This window comes from Dendrobates tinctorius, unplaced genomic scaffold, assembly GCF_039654945.1.
Source record: "Dendrobates tinctorius isolate UK_male_01 unplaced genomic scaffold, ASM3965494v1 ptg000360l, whole genome shotgun sequence".
Classification (NCBI taxonomy): Eukaryota; Metazoa; Chordata; class Amphibia; order Anura; family Dendrobatidae; genus Dendrobates; species Dendrobates tinctorius.
Genome location: NW_027362026.1, coordinates 132,788 through 151,408, shown reverse-complemented (window position 1 = coordinate 151,408; position 18,621 = coordinate 132,788). Strand labels below are relative to the sequence as shown.

The window sequence follows — 18,621 nt, the reverse complement described above, 5'->3', positions numbered from 1 at the left end:
AATTATTGGGCTTTTATGGCAGAGGAAACATACCAGTCCATCTGATCCTAGTCTTGATCTTCTGGGACCTCTATGATTTCTTCCATTGATCACGTCTCCTTTCACTTCAAAGTCATACTGAAACAAGATAAGAGACACATGAGGACTTCTAAATGCTGAGAGGAGAGCAATAGGTGTCTATTTTTTCCCCTAAGAAATCTGATACATGACCGAAGTTAAGAGTGTTTATACAATTCCTCCATGTCTTAAGGTCCCGTTACATTTAGCGATGCACCAGCGATCCCGACAACGATACGACCCGGTCAGGATCGCTGGTGCATCGTTAAATGGTCGCTAGTGAGCTGCCAAACAGGCAGATCTCACCAGCGACGTACCAGGGGTCGGCGGTCGCTCTTACCTGTCAGACGGCAGCTCTGGTGACGACTTCCTCCTGCGTCCATGGAGCCGCTCATCGGCGCCAGCAGGAAGCCGACGACGAGAAATGGACCAGGCCGATCTCGCGCAATCAACGATAGCCAGCGGGGGGCCCGGTCGGAGGTTAAGTGTCACATGTAGCGAGATCGCTAGCGGTATCGCTGTTCCGTCACAAAATCGGTGACGCTTTAGCGATATCGCTAGCTATCTCGCTATGTGTGAAGGGGCCTTAACACACAACATCCATTTTATTGCTGAGCCTAAGGCCTGTTTCACACTTCCGTTTGTCTCCATCAGACAAGATCCGCCGTGTTGCAAAAAAAAAACGGATCCGCCATCTTTTTGGCGGATCCGTTTTTTTCCCCATAGACTTGCATTACCGGAGGATCTTGACGGATGGGCATCCGTTGGATCAGTTTGTTAGCGGATCCGCCAAGATTTTGGCGTCCGCTGACAACACTGGACGGACAATGCAACGTTTTTCTGGCTGGCCGGATCCGCACTTTATACTGCGCATGCCCAGCAGAATCACGTTTGCAGTAAATTTAACCCTAAATCCCGATTTGGCGGCTGAGAAAAAATTCTCTCTCTCGACAGCGGCTTCTTTAAATTTCTTCCTTCACTGGATCCGTCAAAAAAACGGTCCAGTGGCACACGTTGATGTCCGTACGCAGGCGGATCCGTTTTCCGCCATTTTGGCGGATTACAACTGACAGAAAAAACTGATGTGTGAAACAGGCCTAACAAACTTGACTACATTTCTTTCACTCATCAGCCTCAAAAAGTTAGAGCTTGTGAGGCCTTGAGTTTGTCCATTCCCCAGGGAAAAGTTCACTTTCTGCAGAAACAGTTTGGCTTTAAAGGACACCGGTCAGCAGTTATGCATAATCTACACATAGTGACAGGTCAGTGCCATTATACTGATTGAAATGATACCTTGGTTGATGAAATCCATATTGTTATTATTTCTTAATCTTTACTTTCAGTTTTGTGTTAATGATATGCTCATGTCCTAAGGCGGAGTTCATGTATGTGGTGGTCCTATTAGGTATTCATACTGCTGACAAGTCATTGATCCCTCACTGGCCTCCCTCTAGTTTGCAGATTTACTTGAGCATGGGAAAAAAAAAGTCATTTTGAAAATGGCGCCCGCCGTGCCTGCGCAGTAGCAGCTGTCGATCTCTGAGAGCTGCTACTGCGAAGGTACGGTCAGCGTCATTTTAGTAGAAGACATTTGTTTTTATTCGCCAGCAAGATGGCGGAGCCATTTACAAAATACCTTTTTTTTCCCTCGCTCAAGTAAATCCGCAATAGGGATTAAGTGCACAGTAACCATGTGATTATGTTGCAGCGCAGGTGCCATGGCCGAAACCTGGCTGCAGAAGCATTTTTTTTTTTACTTCAGTATGTTAGGTATTCATAATATAAACTAGGGGGGCAGATCAGTGAGGGATCAGTGACCTGTCAGCAGACTGCATTATGAATACCTAATCAGAGCACCACATACATAAACCCCACCTTAGGACACGAGCATATCATTAACACAAAACTGAGAATAAAGATTAAGGGACAGACACAAGACAGATTTTTCAACCAAGGTATCATTTTATTCAGTATAACGGCGCCAACCTGACACTGTCTGTAGGTTACTATGCACAATCCTGCTGACAGGTTTCCTTTAAGTGCTGATCACATAGAAGATAGTTAAGGGTTATGTTCCCACCTACACCATGCTAGCATATATAAAACAACATTTCTAAAAATATTTTAAAAAATGGAAGTAGTGGAATTTGTCACATTGTCAGGGTTTGTAAATTGTATTTTTATCATTTCAAGCTGTGGCGATCTAAGTACCCACATTTTTTTTTTTTTTTTTTTTTAATTTTAATGGAAAATGACACAAAGTTGGCTACAAAGCTGCTCTTACATCAAAAAAGCAATAGCGGCCTGACTCTCCCCCTAAGCATAAGATTAATGGATCGTCCGCCAGGGCAGTGGGGTTACTAGGTCCCGGGCCGGTTCTTAAAGGGATGTGTCACGACAGCGGTAACCCGATCCGTGGCCCTGGGCGTCCAATTAACGGGGATATTTACAAGGGATTAAAGAGAAAGAGTTTGTAATAAAGTTTATTAAGTGTTCGTGACACCACCTGTGGTTTCTGGTCAGAGGTGACCAGCGCTGCAGTGCAGATCCACTGGGACTGATGGTGATGCATCAGAGTTGGTATAGCTCTCCACAGGCAGAGCTTTGTCCCAGGGCAGTTGTAATAGAAGATATGTAGTATTTGGCAAGGGATGTAGCAGTGCTGAGTGAGTGTTTAGTGATGATAGAGGTAGCAGAGTTGGATGGGTGACGCAGGAATAATTCAGGGGACACAGCTGGGTGCAGTTCCAAAGCTTTACTCACAGTTCTGGCTGCAGCATAGATGCCCGCTTGGTGCCATGTCCTCCAGGTGAGGGGTCCAGCAAAATCTCAGGTAGATTGGGATACACCTTTCCAGGACACCTTTCAGTGTGCCTTTCCGGGCAGTCTTACTGTGTTGGTTTCTCGCCTCTCCTACCCAACACCTCACAGTCAGTGTCCCAGGCCAGCAGCCGCGGACCTTGTCAGGTAACGTTCTCTCTGCGCTCTCTTGCTCCTCTATGGCTGCCTGTCCGGCGAAAATAACTGTGGCTTGTGGCTGGGACACCTATAGGTGCCTCTGCCTCCGGCTTGCGAGCTGAGCCCAATGATCACTCCACTAGGCTAGGAGCCAGTAACCCACTGCGACCTGATCTCTCCACTACTGGATCCGGCCCCACGGGTGGCATCTGCACTACCTGTGCCCCCGAGACCCCTTCTGCTCCCCTCTAGGAGCTTGCTTCTGTCTGTTCCCTTCAGCTTTTCCAGGGAGCTGCTTGTCAGCACGTCTGCTCCCTCTCACTTCCTTCTCACGTTCTTCCCGCTCTCCTTCTGTTACACCCCACCCACCTCCCAACACCCTTTCCAACCCAGCAGGGATGATAGGAGTCCCTGCTACTGTATTATGTGTGGGGTGCGAATGTCAGAGTCCTGTGGGGTGCTCCCTCCTTACCTGATAGTGGGGTACCACACTTCTGGGTGAGGTGCAGTACCTCTGTGGCGACTGAACCTTCAAGGGCGCCACATTAATATGACTTTCCAAAGTAGACCCTGATTCATCAAGACCAGCATTTCTCTCACCGGTCTTGATGAGGGGGGGGGCTTGGTGGAGTCGCATGCTCCTGATACATGAAAACCACACGACTCTTCATGAATCTGGTGCATTTGAGGAATGATGTGGGCCTCCGTGCACATTGTGAAAATCTTACTCGAATCAGAGACTAGAGTGACATTTCTGGTATAGGGAACGCAACAGCTCACCATCACACCCACACCACGCCCCTGCCACTCCCTTAGGTCCACCCATTTTGACAGAGCTGGAAGAAACTGGTGTTAAAATGACAATAGCTGCAAAAAACTTTCCAATGCTTTTAAAAGCAATTTTGGGGGTTTTGATGAATCGGGCCATAGAATCAGTTGACATGGATGCTTACACAGAACATAACAGCAGCAATGTCGTTAGACATCACATGCCCACCAGTCTCAGAAGGTCTAAGGCTATGTGCCCACGCTAGCGTTTTTAAACGCTCGGGAAAAGGATCCCCTTTCCCAGAAAAAGCGCGTCTTTTTCCGCGCGTCATTTGCCGCGTTTTTTGACACGCGATTTCTGGGATCATTGGGATGGCTAAAAGCTCTCAGCAATGCGGGAATTAATGAGCATGCTGCGTTTTTAGCCGCTAAGCGATTCCTGAGTGGTTAAAAATGCATGCATTGGCACAAAAAGCCAAAAACGCATGCTAATTAATTAGAAGCATCTTGTAAGCATTTCTGCAGCGTCTGAGCCGGCACAAACGCTGCGGAAACGCTTACAAAAACGCAACGTGGGCACACAGCCTAAAGCCTCCGTTACACACAGCGATATCGCTAGCGTGGAGCCGGGCGGGAGGACGCAGGATCGCCGCGTCTGACAGGTAAGTAGCGATCCCCGTCCCCAGCGATGTCGCTGGTGAGATCTGCCTGAGTGGCAGCTCACTAGCGACCACCTAGCGATTCACCAGCGATCCTGACCGCGTCATATCGCTGGTCGGGATCGCTGGCGAGTCGCTAGGTGTAACGGTACCCTAAGGAATGAGTGAAGATAGTTTGTTTATTTTACTTATCAATCAATCAAATTTATTATCGCCAAGTACATACAAGGAATTCTTTGTGGCAAAGAGGCAACATAATATATAACAACAGATACAACAAGTAACATCTAACAAGACAGATACAGTATATAGTCTACACATGACGATTTAATTGTTGAACAGAGAGTGGATAGAAGCTGTTCATATGGCGGTTGGTGCTGCATTTGTGGACTCTGAAGCGACGTCCTGAAGGGAGTAGTTGGAATGAGGAGTGTCCCGGGTGAGAGGGATCGGATGAAATTTTCAATGCGTGGGATTGAATACTCTTATCATAAAGATCCTGGATTTTAGGCAGGGGGGAACCTATAATTCTCTCTGCTGTTCTGAAAGTCCTTTGTAAGCGGAGTTTGTCATGCGCAGTGGCTCCCCCATACCAGACTATCAGAGAGGAACAAATCACAGATCTGATGACAGCATTAAAGAATAAGATCAGCAGATTCTTAGACAAACCATATCTTTTCAGCTGACACAGGAAGAACATCCTCTGTTGTGCTTTTCTTATAACAGCAGCCACGTTTTTCCCCCATTTAAGATCATGAGAGATGATAACACCAAGGAATTTGGTCTCTGTGAACCTAAGTATCTCATGTTTATCTTTACTAAAATCCACAACCATCTCAGCAGTTTTTTTTAGTGTTGAGTATAAGATTATTGGCTTTACACGAGTCACATATTCTTTCCACCTCACTCCGATACAAGTCTTCAGCATTTCCCCTGATGAGACCAATCGGTGTCATATCATCGGCAAATTTCAAGATTTTTACTGAGTCTGCTGAAGAGATGCAATCATTCGTATAGAGAGAAAACAGTAACGGGGACAAAACACACCCCTGAGGTGCCCCGATGTTTGTGACCAAGGTGTCCGAAGTGAATGATCCAACTTTTACACTCTGTATCCTGGCTGTCAGGAAGTTATAAATCCACAAGCATAAGTTGAGAGGGACTCCCAGAGCTACCATTTTCTTATGAAGTAAATTCGGATCAATGGTATTGAACGCTGAGCTAAAGTCCATGAAAAGAATCCGGACATATGAGTGCAGTTCATCTGTATGATCCAAAATGTACTTCAGTGCCAGATTGACAGTGTCGTTTGCCGAACGATTCTCCTTATAGGCAAACTGAAGCGGGTCCCATAGCTTCTGCGTGAATTTTATCAGGTGGGACATCATAATTCTTTCGAAGACTTTCATAGCTACAGATGTGAGTGCTACTGGTCTATAGTCGTTAAACTCAGAGGATCCCACTTTCTTGGGGACAGGGATAATTGTGGAATTTTTCCAACACTGAGGTACAACGCACTCTTTCAGTGACACATTGTATATATTTGTCAGTATAGGGGCAAGCTGGGTAGCACATACTTTCAGACACATTGGAGATACACCATCAGGGCCAGGTGCCTTTTTGACCTTAAGTCCCTTCTGGATGCATATCACCTCTGCCTCGGAGATCACTACTTGGGTGTTGCACAATGAATGATCTTTATATGAACAGACTGAGGAGCTTAGAGATGAATAGCCACTGTGTGTAGAGCTTGCCTCAAATCTGCAGTAGAATTCATTTAACTCTGCTGCCAGACTTCTGCTGGGGTTCACTATAGTGGGGTGGCTTTTATAATTGGTGACCTCTCTTAATCCTCTCCATGCAGATCTAGTATCTTTTGATGAGAACCTTTCCTCCAGAATCTTTGCATACTCGTGTTTGGCTAACTTGATCTCTTTAGATAGCGAGTTCCTAAGTTTCTTGAATTCAGTAATATCGCCTGCATTATAAGCCTCCTCTTTTCTCTTACGGATCAACCTGACTTTATTTGTAAACCACGGCTTGTTGTTTCCCCGAAAGTGGACAGATTTGGATGGAATAAACGGGTCTTCACAAAAACGGATATATGAGGACACTGCATCAACCCATTCATCCAGACCCGAGCATGTTTCCTGGAATACCTCCCAGTCCGTGCATTCAAAGCATGCTTGTAGTTGCAATTTTGCCTCCTCAGACCATGTCTTCTTTGTATAAACTGTAGGTTTGGATGTTTTCAACCTTTGCCTATAGGCTGGAATTAAATGAATTAGACAATGATCTGAAAAGCCCACTGCTGCTCTCCTCACTGCCCTGTAGGCCCCTGTTATGACTGTATAGCAGTTATCAAGCGTATTGTTCTCTCTCGTGAAGCAGTTTATATGTTGAGTAAATTTGGGGAGATCCAGGTTGAGTTTTCCTTTGTTAAAGTCCCCCATTACGATCACAAATGCTTCTGGAGATCCTTTCTCCCATTCTGATATTTTGCAAGCTAATTCACCAATAGCAGCTTTAACAGATGCTTGAGGGGGAATATATACTGCAACCAGAACCATAGATGAAAACTCTCTTGGAGAGTAAAATGGTCTACCAATTGAGTGCAAGGTACTCTAGATCTGGAGAGCAACCTTTTCCCAGTATGTTAACATCACAGCACCAGCTAGTGTTGATGTAGAGACATACCCCACCCCCCTTTGTTTACCTGAAGCTACACAATCACGGTCAGCTCTGTAGATAACAAAACCAGGTAGATCCAGACTACAATCAGGGATGGTCTCATTCAACCAGGTCTCAGTAAAACAAAGAGCAGCTGAATTGGCCATATCAGATCTCATGTTACAAAGTAAGCTCAGATCCTCCATTTTGTTAGATAAGGAACGGACATTAGCCAAGTGGAGTGAAGGAAGAGCTGTTCTGAACCCTCTCCTCCGAAGGCGTGCCAGGACGCCTCCTCTCCTACCTCTCTTGCAGTACACCTCCACAGGTTTCACAGAAGTAATGGATTTTATGTACTCAATTGTTGAATTAGCAATCATGCTCTAAGAAGGAGAGTCCATGAGAAATTGCGGATGATTCCAGAATAATAAATCGTCCCTTGAAATCATAAGAGTAGGTTTACAGAGTGCAGTGGCCATGATTACACTCAGCTTGTAGCTATAAAGACTGAACAGTCACAGCTTAGCAGAGTTAAATGTTCAACTTTCCATAAAGGGTGCTCCCAGCACTGCTGGGGGGGAGGGCATGGGTGCAACAAGACAGGGACATCAGGGGACACGCCAACAGTCAGTCCAAACCTGCCCAGCTCACCCCTTCAGCTCCACCTGGACCACAAGATCTCCAGAACATCTCCAGCACCGCACACTCCACCAGCTTTCCTATCCCGGGATCATCTGCATGCTGGAAAAGGGTACAAGTTGTAGGAAAGTTGGCAGGCAGCCAGCAGCTTCACTCTCTCCCAGCTGAAACCAGGCACGGAGCTCCACGAGGACAGAAAGACACCGGTCCCAGCTGGTCGCAGTCTCCACACTACTTCCAGCTCTGCCGAATCCTGTAGCCCTACAGCTCCACGTGGACCACAAGATCTCCAGAACAACTCCAGCACCGCACACTCCACCAGGTTTCCTATCCTGGGATCATCTGCTTGCTGGAAATGGGTACAAGTTGTAGGAAAGTTGGCAGGCAGCCAGCAGCTTCACTCTCTCCCAGCTGATAGCGCCAGTAATTCCACAGACATTATCGGCACTGTCCCCGATGGGGCTCACAATCTAAATTCCCTATCAGTAGTTCTGCCACAAAGGTTTGTGATGTGCACATCATATGGATGAAGCACATTATAGTACCCAGACTACATCTAATTTCTCAGGGCCTTCTGTTTTGTTTTTTTATATCTCTGAGCTGGGAAATAACCCTATGGGGAATCATTGTGTAAACACAGGGACTATCTGTGCCGCCATCCTTCATTCTGGAGGTACTTATATATGAAGCAATGCAAGTTGGATTCCTGTATATTACAGAGCAGGCAGGGAAAGAGATAAACTAGTAGATACAATTAAACAAAAGATACTTGTTACAGTGTGTATGAAGTAAGAAATTCAGATAAACCCTTGAGAAAAATCTATGTCTTCCATAGGAGATAAACCATTTATAAGCAGCTGTTTCATTTTTCTAGTAGTTTAACCTTTTGGAAACACCATGTTGTACAATTGTAAATTAATCCTTTGAAAGCAGCTGTAACCTTCCCCTGGATGTAGGCCGGATAATACCCAACATCATCTAACTAAGTGTCCTCAAGTTTGGGACCATTAAAATAAAAACACCTGCACTCATCTCCCGTGCTGGCGTTGTTTCAGCAGTATCGGCACTCGCGTTCTTAGGGCTCTAGTGAGGTTGTTACATCACACGAGCGCTGCGTCCATCACCGTTGGCGTCACTGTCCCCGCCATCGGAGACCAGATGAGTGCAGAGGAAACCATGCTCATTAGCTGTATACCAAAAGCAGAGAGACAATTTTTCCAGTAGATGCAGTTGAGGTAGCTAACCAAAGTCACCGTACAAACTATTTTGTGCATTGTAACATGACTAGATACATTCTGATACAGACCATCGAAGTAGTATGGAACATATTTCATTTGTCAAGCTGAGGTTTTTTAATGAGTGTGTATCACCCATCAAGACGGATGTTTGAGGAGATCTGCCTACTTATGTATGGCTAGCAGACTATCACTGCTTAAAGTATGCGCATCAATAAATGTTTTTCTACATTACTGGAGAAAAGACGGAGCTCTGTAAAAGAATATTTGTTTCACGAGTACAAAGTAAATGAAAGGATTAGGCTGAACATACTTGAGAGTACTCTGCGATTGCTAAGCACATGCCATGTTGTTCAGAAGCACATTGTGGAGTGTACACAGCAATACTACTTAGAGGTTATCTAATTGAATACCTTGCATTATATTCAGTAGGCAATGGGAAACAATTATCTTGAGTCGAAAGACAGCTTGCCTTCCTCCAGACAGCAGATCGTGCCAAAAGTCAACTTGCAGGGCACAGCTACAGGAATAAGAATCAGCTGTCTTGTCCTACCTCCGGACCTCTTGTTAATGTATCGTCCGGCCGTGGCGATTAGACATTCATTAGGGTTTATTTGATGGAAAAGAAAACTTGAAATAAATCAGATTCAGATAAGTTCAAGCTCTGTTAGAGATTGTGTCCAGAGCGGTTTCAGACTCATTAATGTGCAGGAGGTGTGCAGAGAGAACCAACACAATGGGAGCTTGGATTTAGAATGAAGATGAAATGAGGTGGTTACATCTCTAATTGGAACAAGATGCTCATTTGTCTCGGAAAGATGAGAAAAGTGACAGCTTCAGAGTTGTCTTTATGGGGAGACAAATGGTAATATTTTATTCTACATTCTAGAAATGTAAAATGTGCTGCACGGATAGATTACTTTATTGATTTAACTCTTATACCTTTGTCGCGTTTTGATGGACAGGTGTCCTCTTTAAAAATCACACTTGCACAGCGTTACCTGTTTTACAACTAATGTGACAGCAATCATAATCCATAGATGTTGGTAGTGGTAAAGAGGAATATAAGACAGAGGGATGGATACAGAAAAGCTAAATTTACTGCAATGGAAATCTGCACTATAACAAAAAATGCAGCTACTTTCACCCTAATGGACCCTAGTGAAGTCTCTTCCTGACTGCGGAGGTTGGCACCCTAGTTGTTGACGATGTGGCGCCCCCGCTCAACGTCCGTATCCCTAGAAAGCCCTAGACCACCCTAAGTATACAAAAACGGGATACACAGAAAAAACACACACACATACATAAATATTCGAAAACACACCTAGTGGGGAGACACTATAGGTCTCATTAAAAAAAGTGCTAAAGTGCTGTATACTTATCTCGAAGTATATGTCCCCTAAATCAGGACTTATCTCGGAGTCAAAAATACTCATATGCTGCAAAAGACAGACCACCGGGTAAATACCCATTTAGTTTCAAAAAACGTCTACAGAGGGATCAAGTATATCCACTACAGTCCACTAGTAGAATAGATATTAAGCACACACGAAAAAAATCCCATAATAGGAGGAAATAGAAACAACATGGAGTGTTGATCAGAAAAAACAAGATGACAGATACAGAAATGTCTCTAAATATATTATTCAATCCACTGAAACAATAAATATATTGCAACAATTCAGGAGTACTAAATACACCCTGATTTCAGGAGGTTAGTATCGCTCACCTCACACAAATTCAGAAAAACTGAGAATGTTGCAAACACCCAAAGGTCTGTCAATCGAAGGATGTGGAAAAAAAGGCAATACTTATCAGCCACAGATGAGAAGGGAATCCGAGGCGTTTCCCCCTCTAAGTTGTTGAGGGTTCATCAGGGGTCATAAAGTGGGGTCTCATTACCCCTTGGCCGAGAGATCAATGCAGTGTGCGGCTTGTTCCATGCGCGTCCAGCGCCGTCATTGAAAGATTACGCGCGGATAAAAGGTAACCTTATTTCCGGTCACATGCTCACAAAATGGAGTCTAAATGGAACGCATATTGCGCTCCAAATACCGGAAATTCGTCATAAAGGGGAGGGACAAACAAGTTACAAGCGTTACTCAGCAACATTTGTTGTAAACATCCTGTCACATGTTCAGTGGGGCGCATCCCACGTTCCACCGGCCGGAACTAGAGGATGCTGGAACCAGTGGAGAAGTATTATATATATATAGCGCACTTAAATAAGCAAAATAAATCACTAATAATTAATACAGGACAGTATTTACAGACCAGATTAGACTAAATATAGTTCACATAACGCAATTCTCAATGAATAAATATCATAACTAGAGTTGAGCGACTTTGGTCGGATCGGGTTTCGTGAAACCCGAATGAAACAAAATAAGTTTCAGATGAAACTCGTCCGACTAGAGCAAAAAAAGTCGGAGTTTCGTCCGACTTTTATTTCCCATTGACTTGCATTGGGGTCGGGTTTCGGACGAAACTTCGACTTTGTTTTGCTCTAGTCGGACGAGTTTCATCTGAAACTTATTTTGTTTCATTCGGGTTTCACGAAACCCGATCCGACCAAAGTCGCTCAACTCTAATCATAACCCCATTAAGACATGCCAATGGAACAAAACCATGTATCCTAACAAGAAGAAAAATGAAGATGATAAAATACTTATAAGTAGTTTAACATAATTATAATTGCTCAAAAAGAGCCACATATACTGGGTCTGTCAGGGATCACATTTATTATAGATAACTCGTGAAGTTTAATTGTTCATTTAGGCCCTTCGGGCTCTGCGATTCGAGCCAGAAGATCCAGCGTGTTACCCGCTGTAGGATCTTCTTGTCCCAATCTCCCTGTCTCACTGCGGGCTGAACTCTCTCAATAACGCAAAAAGAAATTTGTTTGTCATCACCCCCATGTACCGAATTGACATGTCGGGCAAGGGGGGTATCCCCCTACCATGTCTAATGTCACCCAGATGCTCACCAATGTGGATGCACAATTCACGCTTCGTTTTTCCCACATAATCAAGGGGACAGGAACAAGTGCAAAGATATATCACTCCTGTAGTTTTGCAATTTGCAAAACACTTAATGTTAGAAGTTCTTTTTATATGTGCACTACAGAATGTCTGATGGACATATATATTTACAGAAACTGCAATGTCCACATTTAAATGTGCCCATTACTCTGTTCTGCAGCCATGTTCCTTCTTTCTTTAAAGGTTCCAAATGGCTCCTTACCACCTGGTCCTTGATCGATTTACCCCTCCTATATGTGACTTACGGTTTAGGGGAATTGAAGCTTTTAACTTGTTTCATTCACTATTTTCCTTGGAGATGAATAGCCTTTATTGTGCTGACTGGCAAAGGTCCCAAATGTAGGATTGCAAAGGATAAAAACACTAATCACTGCGCAACAAATTTCAGGGAAGTTCTTGTCCCCTGAGAAAATTTTATTGTATCTTACAGATTTGGATATGCTGAACACAAATATGTGCTCCAAAAGTCTGTATCACGTAAGGTTTTTAAGAAACAACAGTTTATAGTCTACATTATGACGTCCTAGACACTACATACATGTGCATTGATATCAGTAGCAAAAGCAATTGTTCAAAAGTGTTTTACAGATAACTTTCGTTTATAATCAGTGTCAGACGCTTCTCGAATAAGATTCCAGCAATAAGTCAGCCAGCATTGACGTACTCCACTTTCCCTGGTACCTTTTCTCCATCAGCACAATGTCTTGATGAAATCTTTCACCGTGTTCATCGCTAGCGGCACCAAGATTGGCTGGAAAAAAGTCTAAGTGAGAATGTAGAAAATGTATTTTTAGTGACATATTGCATTTCATCAAATGATATGCTGTGAGCATGTTATCCACGAGTTGTTCAAAATTCGGTGCCCTGCTGTTGTCAAGGAAGAAGGTCACATCTTTAAAGGTTCTCCAATGCCACTTGTTCAGCACCTTGCAAAAGACCATCAAAGCTACTATCATTCATTATATATCTGATCTGTGGGACAATAAAAATACCTTCTTTAATCTTTGCATCACTTATTCTTGGAAATTTCTGTCGCAAGTAATAAAAGGCTTCAGATTCTTTGTTCATTGCTTTGACAAAATTCTTCATAAGCCCAAGTTTAATATGCAAAGCGGGGAAAAATATCTTCGCTGGATCAACGGGAGGATTATGTTTAACATTCTTCTGTCCAGCAACCAGGTTTTCGTGGAGTATCCAGTACTTTCTGAAATAGTGCATTTCTCGTGCACGACTGTCCACTCACAAATAAAACAATACATGGTATATCCAAGCTGGAGTCCAAGAAGAAGTGCAATAACTTTTAGATCACCACATATGTTCCAGTTATAATTTCTATAATTAATATGAGTCAACAGTAACTCCATATTCTCATACATTTCTTTCATGTGTACGGCATATCCAATAGGTATAGAAGGATAGATATTTCCGTTGTGTAGTAAAACAGCCTTCAGACTTAAAACTGACGAGTCAATGAACAGTTGCCATTCTTTCGTGTCATGTTTGCATCCAAGAGCACCAAACAACCCCAAGACGTCGTTGCAAAAGGTTAAACTGTCGACATGGTTGAAAAATTGATTAAGGTCTTCTTGACGACTGCGAAAAACAGAAACTCTTGTACCTGGTAATAAGAGATTCCGTTCTTGATCCCCATAATTCTGCCTGCTTCTTTGACAATTTCAAATCTCTAACCAAGTCACTCAGATCAGCTTGACTGAACAGATGTGGATGTCAGATCATACTTACCCCCACGTCTCTGCAGCCCGCCTGCTTCTCGCACGCCTTTCTTCAGCGATCACGTGGTACTGATCATTAAAGTCATGAATATGTGCATATTCATGACTTTAATGAGCGGTACCGCGTGACCGCTGAAAGGAAGAGCTGCCAGAGAAGCAGGGGCTGCAGAGATCGTGCCAGGAGGGGGTAAGCATAGCGATATTCACCTGTCCCCGGTCCACTGCTGCATGCCGCTCTGTCCTCCATGTCCTCTGTCAGTGACGTTCAGGCAGCAGAGGACGCGATGACTTACTTAGTGAGCACCGCGCCCTCTGCTGCCTGAACGTCACTGACAGAGGACCCGGAATATAGAGCGGGCACAGCAGTGGACCGGGGACAGGTGAATATCGCAGGTTCCGGGGCCCTGAGCCAGCGGTGACACCGGAACCTGTCCCCCATAGCGCGCCAGTGTACCAGACAGCTCAGCACACCGGAACCTGGCCCCCAGCGACAAGAGGAGAGTATGTCTTTTTTTATTATTTGCAGAAGCAGCAGCATCTTATGGGGACATAATCTATGGAGCATCTTATGGGGGCATAATCTATGGAACATCTTATGGGGGCATAATCTATGGAACATCTTATGGGGGCATAATCTATGGAGCATAATCTATGGAGCATCTTATGGGGGCATAATCTATGGAGCATAATCTATGGAGCATCTTATGGGGCAGCATATGGGGGCATAATCTATGGAGCATTTTATGGGGCCATAACCTTTATGGAGCAGCATATGGGGCATATTATTCTATGGAACATCTTATGGGACCATTATTAACCTTTGTGCAGCATTATATGGGGTGTATTTTGTATGGAGCATCTTATGGGGCCATCATGAACTTTATGGAGCATTATATGGGGCTCCTGATTCAATATGGATATTCAAAAATATTTAACCTACTGATGTCTCAATTACTTTTACTTTTATTGGTGTCTATTTTTATCTTTGAAATTTACCAGTAGCTGCTGCATTTTTCACCCTAGGTTTATACGCGAGTCAATAAGTTTTCCTATTTTTTTTGTTGCAAAATGAAGGGTCGGCTTATACTCTGGTCGGCTTATACACACGTATATACGGTAATTGGGTCTTTTAAAATTTCCCTCAAAATACCATCTCATTTCACACGGAAAGATGCTAGTCCACACTAGGCGGTAAAGACAACCATATGAACTTGGTGCGTTTTCATGAAATATGCACAATTACAACATCTTGGATTGGAGAGACGCATTGATGATCTAACTGATCCTATTATTTTGATCATAGACATGCTGATTATTGCTGCAGCCAGACAGTCCGGTTTAGATCACAGCAACTATTTCCTATTTATATGTATTTTCATGATCCAGAAAGGACAGTTATCAGATTTCACAAGAAATGTACAGAAAATAAAGTATAGAGAGGCGAGGGTCCATAAACATGTACAGAAGGCTGTGAACAGTGATGGCAATGGAAAGAACGCTTCATGTCAAGATGATTATCTATCATTTTTCTCAAGGATATTTAAGATCCAACTCACCTCATCAAGAATTCTCTCCTCTCTGAACGACTGTACAATCCCTAGATAAAAAGAAAGTCAAAAAGTGACTGATTACATTAGAATTTGCTCAATGCAGATAAGCAGCCGCAATGATTAAAATAAAAAAGGAAAAAGAAAATCATGTTTGAGCCGGTGTCATAAATTTCCTCTCCAAGATGTAGATCAAAATGATTTTATATGATGTCCCAGACTTATCATCCATGAGACACGCACAAATAAGAAACTGTTTAATATGGTACACCGAGAGAACACACAAATAGTAATCTAAATCTATATAGATAGAATTCTGCCACAATTACAATAAAACTGTAGCATTGCTCCAAGTAACAAACCCCCATACAAAAACATGCAATGAGTCCAGAACGCCTAAACGCAGCCTTCAAAGTGACCAATTTCATTCCAATAGATTGTGTTACTTCTAAAGGTGTAGTGATGAGCAGCTGCCGGTCACCAACAGAACCGCTGATCCTCAGATCTCTGCAAAAAAAAATCTAAATCCCGACCAAGCGTTACTTAGTGCACCCTTGGCATGGACAAGGGCCTCAATGCACATGTCTGTCTATATTATTTGTGACTGACCGCATTGGCTTCGCAGGAGCAAGCACTAGCTCCAGAAAAACTCAAGCAAGCCAGTGCTGTCAGTCACCAGTGAGGGAGGCAGAATCATGCAAAAACCAGTGGCCAGAACAGTGTACTGAGCCTCTTGGCCACACCAAGGGTGCACTGAGCAGCCATATTGGCATATTTGATTATCAGGAAAAAAAGGATGCAGTGATCAGAACGGTTAAATCATGCTTTCTATAGGAGTTCTATCCCCTACAAGGCTATGTGCTTAGTTTACACAGTCAGCTTCGGCCGACAGCCTTCGTTTAACCTTCTCTACAGAATTTCCACAAGAATTTACGGAGACATATCAGAAAATTTGCACCAAGTAGGAGGATTCCGATGTTGATTTCCCTGCGAAAAACAGCTTATCATGTAGAAAATAAATAAGCACTATCTTTACCCTCTTTGGACAATGCTTCTCCGATCCCCAACCTCTGTATACTCCTATAATGATGCCTCACCCATGCGACAGATACAACCCAAGACTGGATGATGCAGCAGTCACATGTGGCAACATTGCTGGCGGAACGTACAGAGAGCGGAGGGGGATACAGACGCACGGTCAGGGATAAGCTGACTTCTATAAGGATCTTTACACACCAATATGCCTCCAATCTCATACACAAGCATATAGAGCTACTCCCATCTTAGGAGCAGTGATAATTTGTTTTGTTTTTTTCTTTCAATCTTTGTAGCTCAACTCCATTAGCTTAACCAAAAACACCCTGGCATGTTGGGGGGACAATTTTTTACTAATTCACCATTTCAGAAAATAAAACTTAGTTCCCATTGTGAGAAAAATTATCTGTGCCATGTATATGCAAAAAAAAACAAAGTTTTTCTTCCGCTAATCCCTATAACAAGATTCTGTGAAAAGCATAACAATGGAAGTCTAACACAATCTTAAATATATTCTTCCCCCCCCCCCTTTAGTTCCACTTTGAAAAGTATAATAAGCATCTAATCACAGAGACTGCAAAATCCACTGCTTCTACAATAAGAAGTGACAGCCGCTTCTATATTCACGAAAAGCCTTAGGAATACACTCCGATAGTGAAGGACTGCAATGGTAATAAACAGGAACGTCTCATAGGAAACGGCAAAAAGAAGGAAATAGGGAAAGTGCTATTAAGGAATACTGTCAGATAAACCACACAGGTGAAATGAAGGAATGATTCAAAGAGTTAGAATCCGATATGTAGATAGCTGTGTTTATCATGTACATTTAAGAATTTTGGAAAGTAAAACAACCGATGATCTAGAAATATTTGCAGTTCAGTAGGCGGTTTATGAACCCAGACCACGCTTCCAATGCAGTTCTAGATCAATCAGTCCACATAGGGTGCCATTGTTCTCAGCAGCCAGGTCCTGCTTAGGCATGATGATGTGCTACCGAGAAAAACCTTTGATTACATCAAAACATTATTTCAACCAACGACTGAGTGGTGTGCAGTGTAGATGCACCTTTAGTCATTTAAAGACGTTATCTGGTGGCTTGCAGGATTATATACAAGTTTAGAATTTATGGAAAGGACTAGAATTTTTCTTATTAATTTAGTAAGTTTCTTTAAAAGGGATTTCTGGGCTCAATGGACATTCCTGCAGAAAATCTAAGACGGTCGAATCCTTACAGGATGCAGAACACTGTATTTTCAGCTCAAACTAAAAAGACAAGCTGGCCACAACTATGCAAACTGAATTCCTGAATCCTGACAGTATGTATTTTGCACAATGTCAGGATCTGACAATCTGCAGTCATATACAATGGCTACAGAAATTTATACTGAGCCCAGAAAACCCCTTTTAGTCCCTCACACAAAGGAAACTGGACCGGCCATTATTGGGAAATCACCAGTTGGTTGATAGCTGGCGGCTCACATACACAATAAATATGGGCAGGTTGAATTTTAGCGCATGATCCTTTTGTTTCCACGGGGTATAAGCTGCTGGCTGAGTCAATCATTTAGGTGTATGACACAGTTGGGAGAGGTAGTGGTCGGTTGTTACCTAAGGTGTACAGGCACCTTAATTTTTCCATCAGAATACACAGAGATATCGGCCACAACAAGACGTGCGCATTTTACCTGCAGAATACAGCTAATCATTTATAATGAAGAATGTTAGTCTCATCTTATCGGGGAATGCTTCTTTGGTACCCGCCATTCCATGCACAAAGAGGCCTCCTGCAATGAAGTCTTGCCACACATAACTAACACAAGCTAGGACTGGATGCAGAAAACTTTGTGACTGTTACTATCCAAGGAGAAACAGACCAATTTTTTTTTTTCTCAGTTGTCATCCTAGTTGCATCAGTCATTTTTTGTTGCTTTTCACTGAACGAGGTAAATGGATTGAATTTTATTCATCCATTGACTCTTAATGAATCAGGGAAAAATGGATGGAACTAGAATGGAAAACTGAGCTATAATGTATTTCTTCTGTGTTTCCTTCGTCTTCTACTGATCCCCATCAACTTTAATTGCTGACCCTCAAAATGAATGAGATTAGGACATGCTCTGAATCTCCCAGACTGGAGACACAGATCTGTTCTTACAACAAATGTGTATATGGATTAATGAAACTCTATGGGTCAGTATGCTATCAGAGACAAAATAAACAAAATAAAATGAAAACCAGAGAGCACATGGATGTGCCACAGAGTTGTGTCAATGCAGTCT

The 18,621-nt window shown here is 43.2% G+C and overlaps 1 protein-coding gene across 1 annotated transcript in view; it reads right to left on the bottom strand.

The window, feature by feature from the left end:
- Positions 1 to 18,621, bottom strand: part of BRCA1 (BRCA1 DNA repair associated) — a 189,609-nt gene that overhangs the window by 44,464 nt on the left and 126,524 nt on the right. The window contains exons 14-15 of the mRNA XM_073562633.1: positions 15,317 to 15,357; positions 34 to 117 (exon numbers count right to left, since the gene is read on the bottom strand). Of these exons, the coding sequence (XP_073418734.1) occupies positions 34 to 117; positions 15,317 to 15,357 (125 nt within the window). The remainder of the gene's footprint in view (positions 1 to 33; positions 118 to 15,316; positions 15,358 to 18,621) is intronic.